General features: G+C 40.9%; 1 protein-coding gene across 1 annotated transcript in view; it reads right to left on the bottom strand.

Annotated features, from left to right (window-relative positions):
* Positions 1–19566, bottom strand: part of MYRIP (myosin VIIA and Rab interacting protein) — a 74247-nt gene extending 54681 nt beyond the window's left edge. The window contains exon 1 of the mRNA XM_009876335.1: positions 19349–19566. Within this exon, the coding sequence (XP_009874637.1) occupies positions 19349–19566 (218 nt within the window). The remainder of the gene's footprint in view (positions 1–19348) is intronic.
* Between the last annotated feature and the right edge of the window lie 1086 nt (positions 19567–20652).

The raw sequence follows: 20652 nt of genomic DNA, 5'->3' as shown, positions 1-20652 counted from the left end.
GTGATGGGGTCAACTCAGCAGCAACCCCAAGCTCAAGGTCCAGTCTCTAACAGCATGTCCTGGGGTCAGTTTTAATTCATTACGCTTGCAAGAGAGACATTACATCCTTTAAAACTCTGTTTATAGAAGAACAAGAATATGCATTGCAGTGACCCAAACCAGTTGGTTACCTGAATATGCCTAACTTCTCTTTTCTGCTGCGCATCCTACAAAAAAAGATAAATTTCCAAGATTTTGAAGCAGGTGCAGCCGGTGAGGCAGAACACGGAAGACAGAATTATCTTCCCATTACCTATGTTGAAGTAAATGCAGGTTGATAACACTTCAGAAGTTGTGATTCCCCCCATATCAGTGGGATAACACATCACCGCTCTGTCGTCACAACACAGATGCTGTGATGCATCTGGTAAGGCTTCACGTTGAGGCTTGTACACCTTGTGTTATGACTGCAGCAGTAGAAAACAGTGTTTAATGCTAATGTTGCTTTCCTGGAATACATCTCTAGAAGCACTACAGAACCTTTGTCAAAATACTGTCAAGACAAAAAAAACATATATGCAGTGCTGAAGGAAACATGTCCTACCTTGGTTATGGAGAACACTATGGATTATCAAAGCAGATCGTTAAATCAGTCGGTAGTTTACTTTGTATCAGTGAGCTCTCAGCATCTCCCTCTGTCCAGGAAAACCACTGCTGTGGTTGTGGCCACTTCCCTATGCAGCCACGCAGCACTGCATTGCTTGGGATTTCAGCAGCGCCAGTAAACACTGAGTAAACATTTGTATTCACTCACAGATCTGACGAGTAAAGCTATTTTATTCATGTAAGCCTCTCCAGCGCCAAGTTTCTTTTTTTAAAGTCTGCACTTTGGGACTAAGCTATTTCAAAGCATCTTTTAAAGTAATTATATACATGAAGATAAATCAAAACATTTTTAGGAAAAAGAAAGCTCCCCCTAGCTAATCCAGATAAAGATTGTGCAGAGATAAATTTGTCACAAGTTCAAAAACCTGAAACTTAAAATTTTGGTCATGTTCGCTGCATCTCAGCATCCAATATTGAAAGGTGCTCCCGATCCTATGTTTAAATCACACACTAATGTTATGAACTGCAAGAACTGCACTGCAAGGACAGCGACGCACAACACAAGAAATGAACCCACCTCACTGTAGCATCATGCATGACAGATATATGGTATCCTCATTGCAAATGGCAAGAAAATAAATCAATAAGCAGATTTACCTGGAGCAGTTACTGCGCTCTATTCCTGCTCTGTTTCATCCTCCTTTGAGGATAAACACTCTCAAAGTACATTCCCCACTTGGTACTAATATCTGATTCACGACGTGCACATTCTTCGTGATTTAAGCACAGAACCGCAAGGTTTTCAGAGGGGAGATGGGGGGAGCAGGATTTCCTCCCATCCCCAGCTCTCAAAACCAAACTCTTAGGCTGCAGGTGTACAGAAGGTTTCTGCTGGAGGGAAAGGCGCAGTGAACGCAGCTCCTCTCAGCAGCGCTTCTCTCCCCAGCAAACGCAGCTCGCTCACAGTGGAACAGCCTGCAGTGGAATAACAAGAGAATTTCTCAAGTGCTAGTGTAAGTGAAGGAGGGGGTGTGAGGGAAAGCAAGGAAGAAAAACGCTCGGGAAGCTGCTTCTCTCTCCAGCTCAAGCAGGCTGTACATCCCCCTTTCGCCGGGGTCTTGTAAGGATAGGGCACGCTGAAGATTTTAAGGCTGAAGATTTTAAGATAGCATGCGAGATCTAACACAGACAGCTGACTAAAATAGCCAAGGTTAGGGAATGCAAAACGTTAAGTTTCCAATGGCAACATCAAGACCTCCCTGTTGTAGCTCCTGTAACATGATGTACGTTTTGAGACGAATGGCGATATTGTGTGAGATAGCATCTCTGGCCTGAAATCTGGCTGCAAAATCACGTCTTGCTCTGCTACCCCTTCTCAAGACCCATTTGCCACTTCTTAAATTCTGCTTCAATCTACAGATGTCACTCTCCCCACTGTATTTTTTAATATTTTCTCTCCTCTGATGGCGAACAAACAACCAACATGCTAACCCTTGCAGATGCTCAGACAGCTCTGTCTACAGCCCATGCCAGGCAGTAATTCAAATGACCACACAGATTAAAAACTATTTTGCATGTACAAGCTGCCAGCAAGTCCAAACAGCACATGTGCTAGAAAGACAGATAAAAATTGGATTTTTTAATAGTATTCACAACAATAGTAACGACTACACTCTGTAATCCAGTAATAATAGCTCAAAGAAGTTTCTCTCGGGGAGAATTTTCATCCCTGTGTGGTTTACATATGCTAATTGCTATGCAAATTAAGAACCCACTGACACATCCTATTATAATGCTTGCCCATTTTGTACATGTACTTGGTGAAATCATCATAGTCACATTATGCTTTGGAAGAACACGTCCCAGCCTGTATTGTCACTACGACAAGAGATGAAATACGGATCCATCACAGGAGTGTATCCTCCACTCTGGAAGGTGGGTGTTCACTATCACTAAAATGGCACGGACAGTGGGTGGCAGCAGGTTATCATTCTTTTCCTACATTATATAATTAGCACTGTCAATCCCAGCCTTTTAAAACCTCAAGAGTTTAAGAAATAGAACAAACTGATGTATTTTTCTTTATTGCTTCAATATTCCAGCCTTTAAGATTCCTATTTTCTGTTCTGAAGAGCTGAGCATCATAACTATTTTTAAAAGGGAAGCCTGAGCTTGCCATCTCTGTGGAAACTGAAGCTTTAATGGAAATCATGACAAGATCCACCATAAAATCACGACTGCCAGCAACTTCACATTGCATGCGGAGAAAACCCTTAAAAATGTCGTGTTTGTAACTAAACACAAACCACTGGCAGCTTACAAGGAAGGAACAGCAAGTAACACAAGCTAGACTGTGGTACGACAGATCCCATCTGGGATGGGATGAGATGGGGAAGGGGAAGAGGCTGATGTTTGGTGAGGGCAGAGAGACACAAACACCAGCCCAACAGGCTCTCATACTGCACTGAGTGCTCTGGTGAGAGCCAGATGAGAAACATAAATGCAACAGCTGAAAAACTTTAGAAAGAGCAGTGCTCCCCTCAAGGCAGAAAGCAGAGACCTCAGGATTGGGAAGATCACAAGCTCATGGCGTTTATGTGGCCACTTACCTTTCTAACAGGTAGTTAACAGTGTGTATCCTGTTTGTTCTTACACGCAAACCTAGTATGTGACTCGAATCAGCCCTGAATGAGGACAATACTGACTATTCCCTCTCTTACCTCACACAGATACAGTTCTCCAAAGTGCAAAAGGGCTTTGGCTGTTTCAGACTCCAAATGGCAATGTAGGTGGACTAGCCAAGGATACAGAGACCCAACTATCATAGGACATGTTGGGTTGGAAGGGATCTTTAGAGGTCATCCTGCAGTGAGCAGGAACATCTTTAAATATTCCAGAACCTTTAACTACTCCAAAAGTTGCTCCATGGCTGCAGACTGGAGCACGAGCTTACCTGGCAAATAGGCAGGGCTGGCTACTTGGCTGAGCACATCTCACTCCTGGTCCACTCACACCGGCATGTCACGTCACAGTCCTGTGCACGTCCTGATCTACGCTCTGGAGATATGATGGGTCTGACACATCAAAAAGACTCAAGCCTCACTTTTAGACCTCCCCTGTTGTACATTATTAACACAAGCGCCAGGAACGTCCACCCCTTTGAGAAGGGTAGGCTCCTCAGAGTTGTAACATCAGAGATAAGCGGTAAAACTGATGCGAATCACTATTGTTTCCCGGGCTGGGAACCCAAGGCTTCCAACCCCAAGGCTTCCAACAAAACCCAGGGAACTGTACAAACAAGAGGCATTCCTTGCCTGAGGGAGCTAATCGTCTAAATGGAAAAGACAGGCAGAGAATTGGAGAGGAAGCAGAAGCACAGAGGGGTGAAAGCAATTTGCCCAAGGCTGCAGAGCCAGTCTCAAGCATACCAAAAATAGAGGCTGACCCCCTTGACTGTCAGTCCATTGTTCTCTCCACTAGACTGAATCTCCCGTGGTGGATGTGACATTAAATTGGTATTTCTGCTTTGCTGCCGTCATTTTTAAAAATAAAGCACGACGGCAGCGTTTCTATACTGACCTGCCCTAATCAAGGCCACGCAAGCACTTTGAGAAACAACATCATGAAACTTTTGCAAAGAGAAAAAAGCAAGGCCCCCCTCAGACACGGGGTCTGGAGAGCACGTGTAGTCAACCAGCTACTTCTCTGCCATTAAAGAAAAGTTTTGAAGGGTCTCAACATCAATGCCTTTAGGAATTGAGGAAGGATTTGGCCCTGCAGAACAAAGAGAAACATTCATAGAGCACACCTTCTGACCTTGACTAAATGCCTGATCCCCACTATGTGAATGGAAATGAGGAAGAAAAAAAATAAAACAGTGACATTTTCCAGCACCTGCTGCTGCTTTAATGCTGTTTCAGCAAATGAAACTGCATTGCAAAACCTGGCAGAATCACAACATAAAATAATATGTCTTCAAGGCAATATGACACAACCTCATATAGCAGCCCTCTCGCTGAAACCTTAGGGAAGAATAAACATGCCTCGTAATGCAATTATGTTAGCGGCACAAAAAGGAGGTACAATGATCAGAAAAGGATTTGTTAGCATCACCTACGGAAGTACACAGTAAGAAGTGAAAGTACTAATCAGTGGCATGAAGTGTGTTCCTATTAGGGTAGATAATTACATGGTTGTAAAGAGGTCAGCAGCTAAGGTCTGAAGTACTCTGTCTTATAATTTACCATCACTTTTAAGATTACCTGGCATATCTCCACCTGTTCTTCATTACTTTGATAAACTTGAACTCCTTTCAATTGTGTTGTGCTGGGGATTTGCCTTTCATTAAATGTTTTGAAAAAAATACTGAAGTTGTTCTACAATTTCTAAGGATGGGGCTAAAAAAAACATTCGAAAACATTTATCTTGTGATTTTTTTCTTTGAGATGCTTGAATGCGGTGAAGGACAACTTCTGAAACAGACAAGGGAAGTTTGTGCATCTCTGAAAACACACAAAAGTTCACAAAAGTGGGCAACTTTGAGAAATCATAGTGAAGCTTAATAGAGACTTGGTGGAGCAGCGTGACTTTGGTAGACCCCTGTGCAGAAAGGTAAGTTCTGCCTCCAGGGCAAGTTCTGGCTCTTGAACCACATAATTTTTTTTTTTCTTCTGAAACAAATGAAGTAAGTGTTTCAAGTCTCTGGATACTCCTTTTTTTTCACTCCCAGAACAGGATCACAATCAAGCAGATGTGCTGTGGTCAAACCAGTAAGAAATCACAGACGGAACAAAATTTATGATGCCTGTGTCTGAGTTATCCCTTCAGAGTCATCTTCATCATTGCAAACCCTACATTTCATGTGCTCAACATGGCAGCTAAATGCTCATTAAATATCTTTGCTTGTCACTGAGGTACTTTGAGGACTGGGTTGTATTTAACCAATCCCAGGGATCTTTTTGCAGCCCTCCAGCTTCTATGGAATGTAAAAAATATTTTTAAGAAACTGAAAAGCAAAAGGGACAACTAGATCACTGTTGATGCAAAGAATAAATCTACTGTATTAGCTGATGAAATACCATGTCAATAACAATATCGAAGACCAGTATGACTGACCTGAAGCTCATCTTTACTCAATAATAAACAGCTCTCACATTTCACGGTAAAGGGAAAACAGGCAAGTGAAATGTTACCATGGAAATGTTCAACACCAAAGACAAATGGAAGGTCTCTAGGAAAATGGTCCCAGTTTTAAATAGCAGGTATCCAGTGTAAGCACAAAAGCATAAAGCAAGCAATCACTCTGGAGAACACATAACATTTTTCTTTGCATACGGTTACTTGTTTGCTCATTTGCCTTTAATTTTGTCAGTACCCAGACTGCTATTTGCAACCTGGAATTCTTCATATTTTTACTGGGAAATGAACTGCCAAAATTGTCTCCAAAAATGGTAGGATTTTTTATCCCTGTTATAATTCCACCACTTGGCTTTAATTTTTTTAAGCCTATTTCAATCTAGTGTTTCAATCTAGTTGAGAGTCTGTAACAGCAACGTTCGGTAAAAAAATAAATTAAAGATCAAAATATCTCTAAATTTGTGCCAGCTATCCCAAACCCAGCAAAGCTAACATTTCAACTTACATTTCAAAGTGATGCAGCTACATCAAGGTATATAACCATAAAGCAGAATTACTTGAACAACTAAAATAGCAACAGTCATAGCCTGTAGCTCTCCAAGGTTCGCAATCCCAGGTTAGATGTGAAAGACTTTTCAAGAATGTATTTCATTCCTACTCATCTTGTACTGCAAATACGACAAAAACTGTGGTCCATTTGGGAATGCAACACAAATACACCAATACCAAACCCAACAGGGACAGTCTGGAGCCACTGTCTTCTCCAGAAAGGGCTTAAGTTTCGCCCCTTCAAGAGATGAGAGTTTCTGACATTTTAATTTCCTGCTAAGAAAGAAACTTCAATTACAGGGAATGGCAGAAAAAACACAACCTAAGAGCAAATTCTCCAAATCTACCAAGAGGTTTTGGTGATTTAGTGAAATGGAAAGCCTGAACAGCCTGCCCTTTTCTGTCATTATGCTGTATTATGGGCAGAAATTATTTTGAAATTAGATCAAATTCAAATTAATCAAAATACACTTAAACAATTTTCAGAGTATTTTCTTCAACTCTCTCTCTCTATATGTTAATCCTAGCAGTAATATGAAGCATCTCTCTTGTGAAACATCCCTCTTGTGAAGCACTGTTTCAAATATTAAATTCATTTTAATTTCAGTTATGGATGCACAAACAAATTGGCATAATAACATCAAGTAACATTTCACAGACGATGTTAGTGAATATTTATTTAGATAAACTAAACCAGGACCGTGTGATCCCATCGGACATAATGCACGCTAACTCTGAAAGGCAGATTTGGTTTCAGTGTGGTTTTTCCTCCCTCTGCCAGCACCACTGTGGATTTTTAAATATTCCAAATTAGCATTTCTCATGTCCTCCTTGTAATGATGCCAAACAGAAAAGCCATTTAGACACAGCGCTTTTACACACAACTAAATCCTTGGCATCAAAGGAAACACAGAACCTGAAATGACTTCTTGCAGAGGCTTTGTCTAAACCAGTTAAAAGGCCGGAAGTATTTTGTGGTCTTTCAATGTAAACTTAGGAGAACAGGAGTAAGTGGAGGGAAGTAACCAAAAATGGTGATAATGTCGTAGTAATAGAAGGCTAGGCAACTCTACCTCATGGGAGGAGCTCATTGCCTCTATAAAAAAAATGGTACTTTTTTCTATTGCAAATCTACAGAGATTAACTTAGCAATTTGTTTAAAAAAAAAAAAAGAAAAAAATGGGACAGTACAGCTCCCTGTCATAGGAAAAAGCAAAGCTCACTTAAATCTTGATGTTAGCTTGAATTAATTTATTTTAGAACCCTGGCAATATCCCATGACACTGCAGGGGTTTTTTTTAATTATTAGGCATAAAAACAGCAGTCGTAATAAATCCCAACAGTAAGGAAAACAGTGGAATCATTTTACTTTCTGCAGACTCTCAGAGGCAGTAACTGCTCCATTTATTCCACGGGTAGCATTCAGAGCGGAGATGAAATCTCCAAGAAGCATCTGGAGACAATTATTCAGCAAGAATTAAAAGCACAACAGACCTGTGAGGTTTCTGAAAGGAGGAACTGAACTGGGAATGGCTCTTTGCCAGCAAGATCTGCTCTGCGGGTCTCAGTACCACAGAACATTTTCCTCCATCTAGGAAGATGGTACACTAACAAAAGCTAGTCATTTAAAATGAGGATCGGGGAGGATTTTCCATATATATGTATGTATGTATGTATGTCAAATAGGGAAAAAAGCCAAGCAGCCAATATGTCGCTGTTCTGACAGGATTAGGAGAAGCAATAAAGCTATTTAGCACCTGGTTCCCTGTCCCAACTCTCTTCAGATTTGCCAGAATCTTTGCTACCACAGGGAAAAGACATTTCTAGCTAGAGGAAATGTTCACAAAAGCATAGCTTGGCTTAAGAGAAATTTCCCACTACCAAGGAAATTCCAACTAATACAGAGTCCCGGTTAAAAGCATTCTCTGAAGACACTAACTCTTTCTGACCAGATACAGAATCCCACTTCTCACTTATATTAATCTTATTCCTGCCCCTGGTTCCCCAGATGCATCATCTTTGTAAACTTCATCTGCTCCTTCCCAGAAAAAGGATGGGAGCTGCTACTGCTCTTTGCATCAGTACACCCAGCACAGATTCCAGGAAGAGGATTTGCTATGATTGAAGAAACCCCATCACAATGGACCAGGTTACTTGTGAAAAACATTAGAGTTTTTAGAGTTCGTTGTATCAGCTGTCCGATTTCAACCCAATCAGCTAGCCTCAGACACAAATCTTAACTGGTCTGTTAATTAGGATGTAAGATAATCCCCATCTAGGTGATAACGAAGGAAAGCAGCATTTCTAGGGTTTTTTTTTGTCTCGTTATTAAAATTATTTAAACCATGAAATCCAGAATATAAGACAGCTCCTACAGAGGAGGTGTTTCCTCTCACTAAATGCCAGGCTTTATTTTTGTTTTCGGTTTGTTGTGGGTTTTGTGGTTTTTTTTTCTGATCAAGATTTCCATCTGCTCTGTTATCAGCTCAAGAGAATTTGCCAGAGCGCTCTCTCCTCAGATTTCACTTGACAATCATTTAGTGAGGGAAGGATGCTCTTCCTACAGGTGTCTCTCAGGTTCAGCTGATCACAGAAAAAACACACCACTGCAGGAACAGCAGTAACGGTTAACTTTTAAAAGTCTGTATTCATAGGCTGGTGATATTCTACTCTGATAGATGAGACGAGACTCTAGACTGATCCTCACAAAGAATTTGGAAGGAGAAAAGCTTTAAAATGTCTCACCTAGTTAACTGGATGACGTATTTCTTGTTCTTTATTAAGACACAGCAAGATTATCAGAGCCTGGAGCCTTCCAAAACCCTGATTTCCCATATGGAGCCTGTCACATCCATGGTTTTTATTGAGACACTCCAGATTTGCTCTAGCCCAAGTAAAAACAATAAATAATATTAAAAAATTATACAAAGTTCACATGAACACATTTTATCCAGGTAGGCATTACGTGTCTCTCTCCTACCAGAGTAAAAAAAAAAAGGGAAAGGCAGGGTGACCTTCTCAAGACCGGACGGTGAGCAGGTTCTGAGAGGGAAGCAGTATCCAGGTCTGCCTCCTGTTTCCTCACCTGATGAATTGTTACCCACAGAGTAATAAATAAAATTTACTCCCTCCATGTACAAGCACTTTTATATATATATCCACATATCTATATATATATTTGTTATATAAGACCTGGAGAGACATGAAGGAAATACTTTTGTCCTCTGTAGCAGTATCCATGTATTAATTTTCTACCTTTAAATATATGCTAAAGCTATACTTTGATTTGAATTTCTTCTACCCTTCATAAGCCATCCAAAGACATTGGAAATGCACAGAATCAGCATTAGCAATCATCCAGGAAAATGGAAGCGTCTAAACAATTTTGGAAAGCCACAGCGATGCCTTTGTAACCTAAATGGAAAGCGTGCAAATATCAGACAGCTCACAAGACTCAGCACAATTCAGAGGCCATTGCCTGGCTTTGTCAAAGAGATTGCACACATCCACTTTCTAATTTAAAAAAAATGAATTCTGACAACTTAACTCTTCTCAATTTACATAATGCTGGGACGTTTAAATGTGCCTTTTAAAAACCAGAGCAGTACCTTTGAACTGAGAGAAGTGGAATCTTTATGTAATAACAGTTAACAAAGCCCGTCCAGGGCATGCAAAGTTTAACACAGCCAGCCTTACACAGGGATGATCTAAAAGCAAGCTGGGACCAAAATACCAACTTTCAGAATTTTGAGGCAATAATTTCCTCACGTGACTCTCTAATACCAGTATCTGGTGCAGCTGCAGGATGGACGCTGCCAAACTCTGGCGCAAGCCTTCGGGAGTTGACATACATGCTCATTTAACACAGCGCTCGGTATCCCTTTGAAAATCAGCAGATTTAAATAAAGCACTCGAAAGAGCCTGCAGGGCTGGAGCCCTGGCTGTCTCAGATCGAAGAGGATTTCTGTTGTGGAACTCCTTCCTGAACTTTTTTCGCATCCAGATCACTCTTGATGCTGTCGCTGAACCTATTCCACACGAACTACCTGAGAAGTTTATTTTATTAATCCTACTGTCAAAAGTGAGCCTTCACTAAAAATAGGGATCATGAAAGTGACATGACTACAGCAAGCATGGTTTTGAATTTTTCTCTGCATTTTTCTCGGGCTCTTCTTTGCAAGGAAAATCCATGGAAAATAATAAAAAAAAAACCTGGAGAGTTCAACTTTTAGATATTTACAGTCACTTAAATTGCACAGAAGGTATGGCCAGGGGAAGGCTTGGCGCTCAAACTGCTGCCCACAACCCCCTCGTGGGAGGATTTAGGAAAGGAAGTGCCAGATTCTCCTTCGAGGTGCCCAGGGATCGATCAAAAGCTGTGGATGCAAGTGAGGACATGGGAAATCCTTCTTAGAGACTTAGAAACTCTTTTTCACCATGAAGGCGGTCAGACACCAGGACAGGGACCACAAAAAGCTATGGGATTTGCATCCTTGAAGACCTTCAAAACCTGCCTTTTTTTTTTTTAAATCTCTCATGCAACAGGCATATTGCAAAGCCGTAGCCAGCTCGCCATGGAGCTGGAGCTCTAGTTTTGCCAGGGCTAATTATATTAAGCACTGGAATACGGTAGCTTAAAGCGTGTGTGAGGCAGGTATCTGTCAAACAATTTGCAAATTATATACTGGAAGTGTTGTTCGAGATCCTGAACGTTACCTTCCAGTGTTACTAATCCTTTATGCAGATACTTGCCGTTTAATTGCCAGTTGGGAATTACGGTGACACGTTACATGACTAATTTTTCAAACTACAATCATGCCATTCCCCCCACACTCCTCCTTTTCCTGTCAATCTCCTTTTGCTCTATTTTGTTGCTGCTTCTCCTGCCAGAAACCACCTTTTCTGGTAGCAAGTGGAAAACTCTGCAAATGGAAAACAGGGTATTTAAAGGTACAGCATAGAAGGGATTCAAGCGAATCACACTTGGCAGGTTGCAAAACCAACCCTCTCTACCCAAACTCTATATAGCACTGCTTCAAAAGTTGGTATTTTCCCAAGAATACTCAATCTCTAATTCTAATTTCCCTGACGAGAAAAACAACCTCTTATTGCCACACTATGCTGAGGAGTAACAGAGAAACATAAGTGTTTTCAGTGCAAGCGGTCCGGGTTCTATACTTGAAGAAACAGCTTCAAGGAGCAACGTTGACACAGACAGGTTCTAAAATATGAACATCAAACTCCTTTACATCCCCCCAGATGTAAAGGATCCCCTAGGATCTTTTGATCCTAGAAGCAAAACCCAAGAAGGCATTCTGACACAGGTCACGGAGCCTAAGGCTGAAATGCACCAGTTGTAAGGTGATTTTTGTAACCAGGTAGCAGAATTACTTCCAACCCCGAAGAAACCCCAAATGGCTCAGGATTTCTTAAGCATAGGAGACAGAGGCATTCCAAATGTAGTTCACAGTGGGCACTACTTCACAGTACAACACTCCACAGGTTTAGGGTTTTTTTTCCCCTCAGGACAATTTCCATGAGCATTTTTGATCAGGAGTATGCAACTGCCATCATGGACGGAGGCCTGGCTACTGGTGAATTTGCAAGATAGAGACAAGTTGTCATAAATTTCTTCCTTGCCTCTAAGAGATATCAAATCACTTTCCATCTCGCATGAGATCCCAAGTGCTTTTGACAATAGCAGCTACTTGAGATTCAGGAAACCCAAGTCCCCAAGGTTACAAATTCCTGCAAACACAGCAGCAAGACACAATTAAAACTGTGACTACTTAAGCAAGTTCTACTATCCTCTACACAGATTTCCTCTATCACACAAACATTCATTCCAGCTCTCATACTCCAGACACTATTCTACATTGACCAGCCAGGAAAAAAGAAGAATACAAAGCGAATCTGTCATCGGCAAATTGAAGACAACATGAACTGTGATCTCTCCATCACTCTCTTAACCTCACATACAACCTCCAAGTGTGACAGATGACAAAAAATAATAGCTCTTAATTAAATGAACCAACCCTTTAATTCACCATTAATTACCTCTTGGGAGCACTTTCAAATAGTTCACAACTTCTGCAATTAAGTGTTCTGGTTTCAGGCACTATGGCAAAATTTGATCTCAATTTCTGAAGCTGTTTCTAAAAAAAGAGATCCAACAACCTGAAATGAACACAGAGACAAACTAAAAGACAGCTTTAGATCACAGGCAATTTTCCCTCTACATTACCACAATATTATCTGTGGATACAAAACAAATACAACAATTGTCTATTAGCTCTGGAGCCAAAACGAATGTTTGCCTGGACAGCTATAGCAAAAGATGCAGGTGTGACGTGGGATGGGAAAGCACATGAGACATACTTCTAGCAGAAGCAACTCTGTCAGGCATTGCCATTTTGTTCATGATCCACAAGTGTAAGGTCCTATTTTGAAAGCAGAGGGGATGGGATATATGTGAAGAGTAATTAGCTCTCTAGCCAGACTCCAGAAGTCTTTATCTGGTGTAAGACTTCACAAAACCCTGGGTGCAGAAAAGATAGGCTACTACAAAAAAAGAGACAAGAACATAATACTTAATTCTGCACACAAATTTCAAAACCTTGACTTTGGCAGAAAGACAGGGCAATTGTTTTTCCCACCTACCTCTTCCCCTAAATCACAGAGGCAGGATAATGCAATATGTAAATGTAGGATCTCACAGATTCTTATTGAAGATACTAAGCAGTAAGTGCTTCACTATCTAGTTCATATAGAAAAATAAGAGCATAGAGGGACTTATTTATCAATGTGGTTAAGCTTTTTAAAAATGACATGTTAAATTCTCGCCTTTAACTTCTTTGATAACACAAGAACCTTCCAAGAGGGCACTATTCCTGATTGCACAGTGCATTAGCTAGGGGAAAGACACATTTGCTATTGCCATTCACAGCTATTGGCTACAAGTCTAAGGAGTTCCAATTTTATCATCAAGAAAAAAACCATAAAACTGTGCTGACCACAGCATTTCTACCCACATGCAATTGGGCAGCTGTTCACAGATAACCGGATAAATTTCTCAGTGGAAAAAAGCACTGAGGAGGCACAGAGGGTCTTTGATCCGTAGGAAGTGGGATGAAAATAATACAATTTGACAAAAAAAAAAAAAATCTGAATTACTTGTGGACTGTGGAAACAGTCTTTTAATACAGCTTATCATGACAGAAACAAAGGAACATACATGTATTGCGTTTGCCTGGCCAGATTTCAGTGGCAGGGAGGGCTGTAGGGGTGGTTTCTGCAAGAAGCTGCCAGAAGCTTGCCCTGAGTCCGATAAAGCCAATGCCAGCTGCCTCCAAAGACGAATGCGCTGCTGGCCAAGGCTGAGCCTATCAGTAATGATAGGAGAGGAACACCTCTGTGAAAATATATTTAAGAAATGGGGACTAAGAACTGCACCACAACAGCTGGCACAGAGATGGAGGAGTGAGAATACGTGAAGACACCAAGGTCAGCGAAGAAGGAGGGAGAAGGATGTGCTCCAGGTGCCAGAGCAGAGAGTCCCCCAGGTGATGGTAATGACCATGGTGAAGCAGGCTGTCCTTCTGCAGCCCATGGGTGGGGTGTAGATGTCCACCGTGAGGCAGAGGACCCCACATTGTGTGGGTGGATGCCTGAAGGGGGCTGTGGCCCATGGGAAACCTGCACTGGAGCAGGTTGCTGCCAGAACCTGTAGCCCGTGGAGGAGTGAATGCCCACACTGGAGCAGGTTGGCTGATGGGACCTTTGAGATGCCGCAGGGGACTCACGCTGGAGCAGTTTCCCCTGAGGGACTGCACCGCAGACTCATGAGGGGTGGGTTGCCTCTTGTGAGGTGTCTCTCGTTGGGCAGTTTGTGAGAAGACTTGCGTTGGAGAAAAGAGTGTGAAGCTTGTCTCCCATGAGAGGGACCCCACAATGGCCCAGGGGAAGAGTGAAGAGTCCTCCCCGGAGGAAGAAGAAGCAGTGGAACCAACATCGGGTGAACTGACCGTAACCCCCATTTCCTGTCTCCTGCGCCGCTCAGGGGAAGGAGGTGGATAAACTGGGATTGATATTTTGCCCAGGACGAAGGGAGGGATGGCAGGAAGGTGTTATTTTTTTAAGATCTGTTTTTATCTCTGGCTAATCTTCTCAGATTTGTTCTTTAATAAATTTAACTAATTTCTCCAAACTCAAGTTTGTTTTGCCCAGGACAGTAGATGCGGGTGATCTCCCTGTCCTTATCTCAAACCACCGGTGCTTTGACATATTTTCTCTCCCGTGTCTGGCAGAGCAGAGGGGCCGACAGAGCGGCTGTGTAGGCACCTAGCTGCTGGCCAGGGTCAAATCACTACAATACAATACATGTATAAGCAGTCTTCCTGGAGGTGGCAATGTCAGTGTCTGCAGGAGCAAGGGACTGATTCTTTGACTTCATCAAAGCCTGATAGTTGCACAAACACAGCAGGAGAAACCCCAAAGACTCAGCAGATGTTGAAACAATGTATTGAGCCAATTAGCAATCTTTTGTTATTGATAATTAAAAAACGTTTAATAGGACATCTATTTGAAAGCACATTCTGCTCAGTTTAAAGGCTACCTTAAGAGCGTTAACTACGGTATGAGTTTTTGCTTTAGTACATGCATTATATGATGGGGGAAAAAAAAGTAATAGGACACAATCAGAATTAAGTAAAATGTGATTTTTCCCTCTTAAAAAAATAATCCAGCGTAGTTGCCATTTAATAAAGACCAGAAAAAGAAATTCTAATGCAGTGGTACACAAAGGTACTCTGACTTGACCCCAAAATTGAACATCTGCTCTAGATGAGAAGTTGTGAAAAATTCTTGCTTACACAAGTTCTTTCTGTTCACAATAAAAAAAAAATAAAAATCTGTAGATTTAGTTTAAAAATTGCATGTTCTTTTTTCCAAGGAGACTTTCGCGGGTACTAATATAATGCTGTTAAAAATAAAAAAAAGTTGAACAGCTTTTTCAGATCAACATGTTTCACAAAACATCTCCCAAACAACATTACGCTAAGAGAATTTCAGAAACACAACCCAGAGGGGAAAATCATGAATCAGAAATCTGCCTCTGTCAGGCAAGGAAATGTACAGTGGTCCTGAAAAGGATGAGGAAAAGCTGAGAGGTGTCCCAGCATGTTCAGAGATGGTGAGGGCTGAAGTTCCTGACTGATCAAAAAGCTTCTGCTCTGAAGCAGTGTCTTATATTTCGGCTACTGATGACACAGAACAGAGCTATAATGCTCTCCCGTCTCAGAAAACCAAAAAAAGAGGTACAAGCATTACTGAGGCAACCACCCAGGAGTGACAGGCTAGGTTTTGACAAAACTTGACTCTTGGAGGAAAATCTCAGCTTGCAATCTTTTACTCGAGCCCTCTAATTACATATTGCCATCTCTCGTTCGACCACCATGAACCCTACATCTTTTCCCTGACTGCCCCGACTTCCACCAACCCGACACAGGGGCTTGAAGAATCCTGTGTATTTTTTATTAGCTTTCAATTTGTCAGCTCTTGGAAAACTCAAAGAGAAGTAAGTCCAATCTCTACTTTGTATGCTGCTTATTACATGGAAAAAACTGTGTTAACACCCTTTCACATTCCCCTCCTCCCAGTTCAGCAGACCCAATATTTTTACACAGTATTTACATAATATTTATTCCTACTAGGGAAAGTGTTTGATAACTTCTTTTACTATGACTTTTGGAAGGTAGATGGGGCCAAACACAAACAAGCATTTACATATAGTAACATTGAAAAATCAAGCTGTGATATTCTACCCTCATTCATTCCCTACAAGAATCGAAGCACTTAACTTTTCTGAGCTACTGCAACACACAAAGCAAAGCTTTTAACCCTGCTGACTGCAGCAAAACTTCTGTAATAACAGTACATTAATAATACTTATCACTTTACAGCCATAGCTTTTAACTTTTCAACCACTGACCTCCAAGAGCTTAGCATCATTAAATCCATTCTGCACAGGGGGAAATTGGGAGACAGAAACTTCCCCAAGGTCACTTGACAATCAGGTGAATGGCTAAAACTGGAATCCAGAGCTCCTAAAACATAGATTAGTCCTTCAGGCACTCAGCCACACACTCAACTTCCGAGGCTACTTAAAGCTAGGAAAAAAATGGCCTAATTAGCGCTTGTATTTAGCCATTTTAATAGACCTCTCTTTCCTACGCGCCTCTTCAATTCCATTTTTAGATACTTTTCTTAAAAATGAGTGCAGCATTGCAGGCTGCTCTATGTTATGCAAGTACAGCTTTATTCTGTCTAGCAGAATTGAAATTCTTCCCAGTGCATACTTCGGGAATGATTAAGATAGATGAGGATAGCAAAAAAACAAAAACCAAAAAAAACCCTCCCAAAACCCAAAAAACAACCCAGAAGTGATCAACCTGCTAAAGCAACCAGCTTGTACATTTCTTTCTCTCCTCACCCCGCCACAGAACAACTGAATAAACCAAAGACTGTTCCTGGCTCTTGGGCAAAATCCAAGCTATTGCCATCGTTCTCCACAGGTGCTGCGAAAGCAAAAGGATACGGTCTCTGTGATGTGCCACAATGGCAAAGCATGATAAGGAGGAGAAGATCAAGAGACAGGACACACACGAGAGAGGTGGGAGAACAAGAAGGAAGAAATTCAGAATAGAGCAGCATGCATTTTTGGGGGGGAATTGCATCAATTTCTACAAGTACGTACAAGGCAGGAAAATAATTTTCCCTGCTCTTTACTTAAAATTAGTAAATCCTTTAAGTACAATATGAATAGGATAATTTAGAAAACTTGTAAAAAAGTAGAACAAGACCCATACGACAGTAAGGACCACAGGTATATGGCAGAGCTAAAACTTCATCTTTTCTGCCATGCCAGCAAGTGAATGTTCTTACACAATTCTACCTCAGAAGGAAAAAACACATTTCCTGGCATTTGCACGACACAGTCATAGCTTCCAAGTTCTGCAGAAGTTCTCTCTCATGTCAGATGAGGACCTCAGGCAGCAGAAATAGGCAACTCTCACAAAAGCATGCACGAAGCTCCAAGCTGAGATTGACTATGTAAAAGATAGTTCGGCTTCCTCTCACCAGATGGTTTTGCCTGCTTGAAAGCAAAACAATATTGCTAAGCAGTGTCGTATCTTCATTAGCTTTCCACAACTAAGTCCTGCAAACAGATGTTTAGTTACAGCCAAATGCATCAACAAATAAATACAAGGTTCAGTTATTAAGTAGGAGCTCTTCTTTTTCTCAAGTACTGTCCCAAGGTTTTGCCAAATTTTAGTGGTGGGTTTTTTTCCCTTCACAGAGATTTTATACTAAAACTTGCACCAGCTAAGCAGAAGAGATGTATCCTCTGGCAGGCTGAAGTCACATCTACCATCAATTTTACCATGTTTCGACAAAAATATGCTCTGTTCTGCTGACATTATAGCACATTACAGTGAGTTAGCCATGCAAACAAAATCATCTGAAATAAAAAGATTTTATTGAGGATTGTTCCCAGGGTTTGCGAAGATACAGACTATTTGAAGGGTGTTCTGTCTTCTCACTAAGACTAGATTTTGATTTTATGTTACAATTTTCATGTTACCAGTAGCATTGCTCCATTTTTACATTAGCATTCATCCAAATATATGCCAGTCAGTAACAAATGCACCCAGCTCTGCAGGTAGACTAGACCTTAACAACTTTTTCCTTAACTCTCACTGTAATGTACATTTTAAAAAAAAATCTAACATGTATCTAATTAATCTAATTGTAATTAATTTTCAAGTTCCAGTAAAAATATTACATTTGCTACTGATGCAGATTATTAGAGTCTAGCTAGAACCCTACCTTTCAACTTGGCACCATGAAAAACTCGAAAGATAATATAAAGACCACCACAAAACAATTCTGGATTGAGAGGCTATGAAGATAAAAGGTTTTCTCTTGCTTGCCATTTTTTTTTTTTCAAAGGCGCAGTCAAATTGATAGTGTGAAAACCAAAAAACAGAGCAGTTCTCTTAAACAGTCAAATAAATCTAAGCTACTTGGACTGCATAAAGTCTGCATGTGTGCAGCATGTCTGTGGTTTTCATGAGTTAACATCAGTCAGATGTTTGTATGCCTTATTTTGGATAGTACTCTACAGTCCAGAAGTAAAAAGTAATTGGTTTAGAAAACTTGCAAATATATGAATTTAATGGCTTATGCTAATTTATTTTAGTACAAGTGTTAAAGTGCAAAGCAGAGTATCACTAGCAGGGTGTTCTGGTGATCAGTAAAGAAAAGTGGTCTCAGACAAATGGAAAGCATACTCTATTTCTAATAAATGAGCAAGGAACCTCATCCTGTCTAGCACCAAAACATTAATCCAGAGGGTAAAGAATCTGTGCCTGGAAGGACTATCACAGTCACCATCCAAGGTGACTTTGCTGCTGTTATGCGTTTGCTTCAATTTGCTTTGGTTTGCTAGTGGTAGCCTCAAAAGGGTGAGACACTAAATCCCTGACACTCTCTGCAAAGAGAAGCCTGGCAGCATATTCTTGTAATATCTTAAGAATTATGACAGATTGCACCACTAATTTCTCTGGTTATTTGCCAAAGCAAGCCCAAAGCATCCCCACCAATAACCTGGCATTCAGAAAAGCACTCTGACACACAGTCACAGCTGCATGATCTATTCAGCATTATTCTTCCTTCCACTCCCCACGTCAGCAGGGATTTGTCGCAAAATGATGAACTGCCTTACCACTATCTGCGCTCAGGTTCCATCAGGAACCCTGGAAAACCCAGCCCTGCTCAAGCTAAGCCCAATTACTGCCTGCTGGTTCATCAGTCCAGCTAAGCAAGCCTGGAAAATGCAACAGGTAACTAAACACCTTCGGAAGAAATTAACCTCTACAAAAAAAAAGGCGGAACCAATCAACCTCTACATCAAAAGATACTTCATGTCCTACTCCACCAGCATTAAGTACCAAGAAACATAAAGTTCAGGTCAGGTCACAGCGGCTTTATACAGGTTGCTAAACAACAGGCTTTTTACCTTGCTTGCTGGCAGACGCTGCAAATCCAAGCCTTCTCCTTCTTCTGGTAGGAGCTGCAGCTCTTGCAGATGTTGTACTTGCAGTCCTGGCACTGCCGCTTGCTGTTGATAAGAAATGTGAAAGGGGAGCAGCAGCGAATGCAGCAGTGCTCGTTGAACTTTTGCTGCTTGGAGAGGATGCTGCACTTGTTACCCTCTTCGTCCAACTTCTGCTTCATTTCACTGGAATGAGAAAGAAGAGAACAAAAATATAAAACATACTTTCCCTGGGAAATCTCCCCTTTGCCTTTCTCTTCGTCTTTCCACATCTTCATGGGATGCTCTTCAAATAATGCTTGCGGGTGTGAAACAAACATCAGAAATGCGTATTCTAAATCCAGGTGCACAAAGCCGTAGTGTCATTTGAGAATTCAGGGCTGCTCTCAGAATGCTTTACAAGTCTAAAAGCAATCTGTGAAAGTCAAAAAACTTTGGTGCACAATGATAGAAAAAAAATCCTACTGGTTAACAGTTTTGAAAACAAAAGTGTCAGGTTTGCTTTGTTCCAACCCATGGGGTCATTAGGACTAATAGCTCCAATTTGTCAAGGAAGGTTAATCACATACTTTATTTCAGAAAGGTTTTACTAGTTCAGGCTGTTTTACTAGTTAGGACCAATACTAAGCCAACTGCTTAGTGAAAGTGCCTGCAGATCCCCTGGAGTTCTCTGTATTCCAGCAGAACAACTGATTGTTTTAATTTTTTTTTTTAATAACTTGTGTGTGCGTGGCACTCAGTAATTTGGTCTGTGCTTCTGACATTTTAAAAATTAGGCAAGATATCCCATGATAAGAGTAATAAACATCTGGAAGGAACAGCTGTGGAAGTAAACAAACCTGCAAACTCATCCTGCAGTTTCTGGCATGTAAAACTAGGATACAGGTTGAGAGGAAAAAAAAAAAGAGGATTCATGAAAAATATGTTAAATAAAAGCTTAAAGAACAGTGCGAATGTACATATATTCATTCTTTCCATTTCTCAATTAATAGTGGCTACTTTACTATTTTCAGTTGCTGGTAAGACTAGAGTAACATAAAATTTAAAGGTACCACAAGAGAGAGGCTAAGCTACAGAAAACAGCACCAGAATATGCTGTCTTACACTTAAACTAATGCTGAAATATCATGCCACAGGAAAAAAAAATACACCTATTGCATACTTATTCAGGAACTGAACCAAGATCATCTAGAAGCAGCATTATGAGCCAAGTCTGGAATGTTAAAAAGACTCATGTTACTGGGGTATGCATCTTCTTATTTGCCATT

This window comes from Apaloderma vittatum, unplaced genomic scaffold, assembly GCF_000703405.1.
Source record: "Apaloderma vittatum isolate BGI_N311 unplaced genomic scaffold, ASM70340v1 scaffold9519, whole genome shotgun sequence".
Taxonomy (NCBI): Eukaryota; Metazoa; Chordata; class Aves; order Trogoniformes; family Trogonidae; genus Apaloderma; species Apaloderma vittatum.
This window is presented reverse-complemented; position numbering and strand designations above follow the sequence as displayed.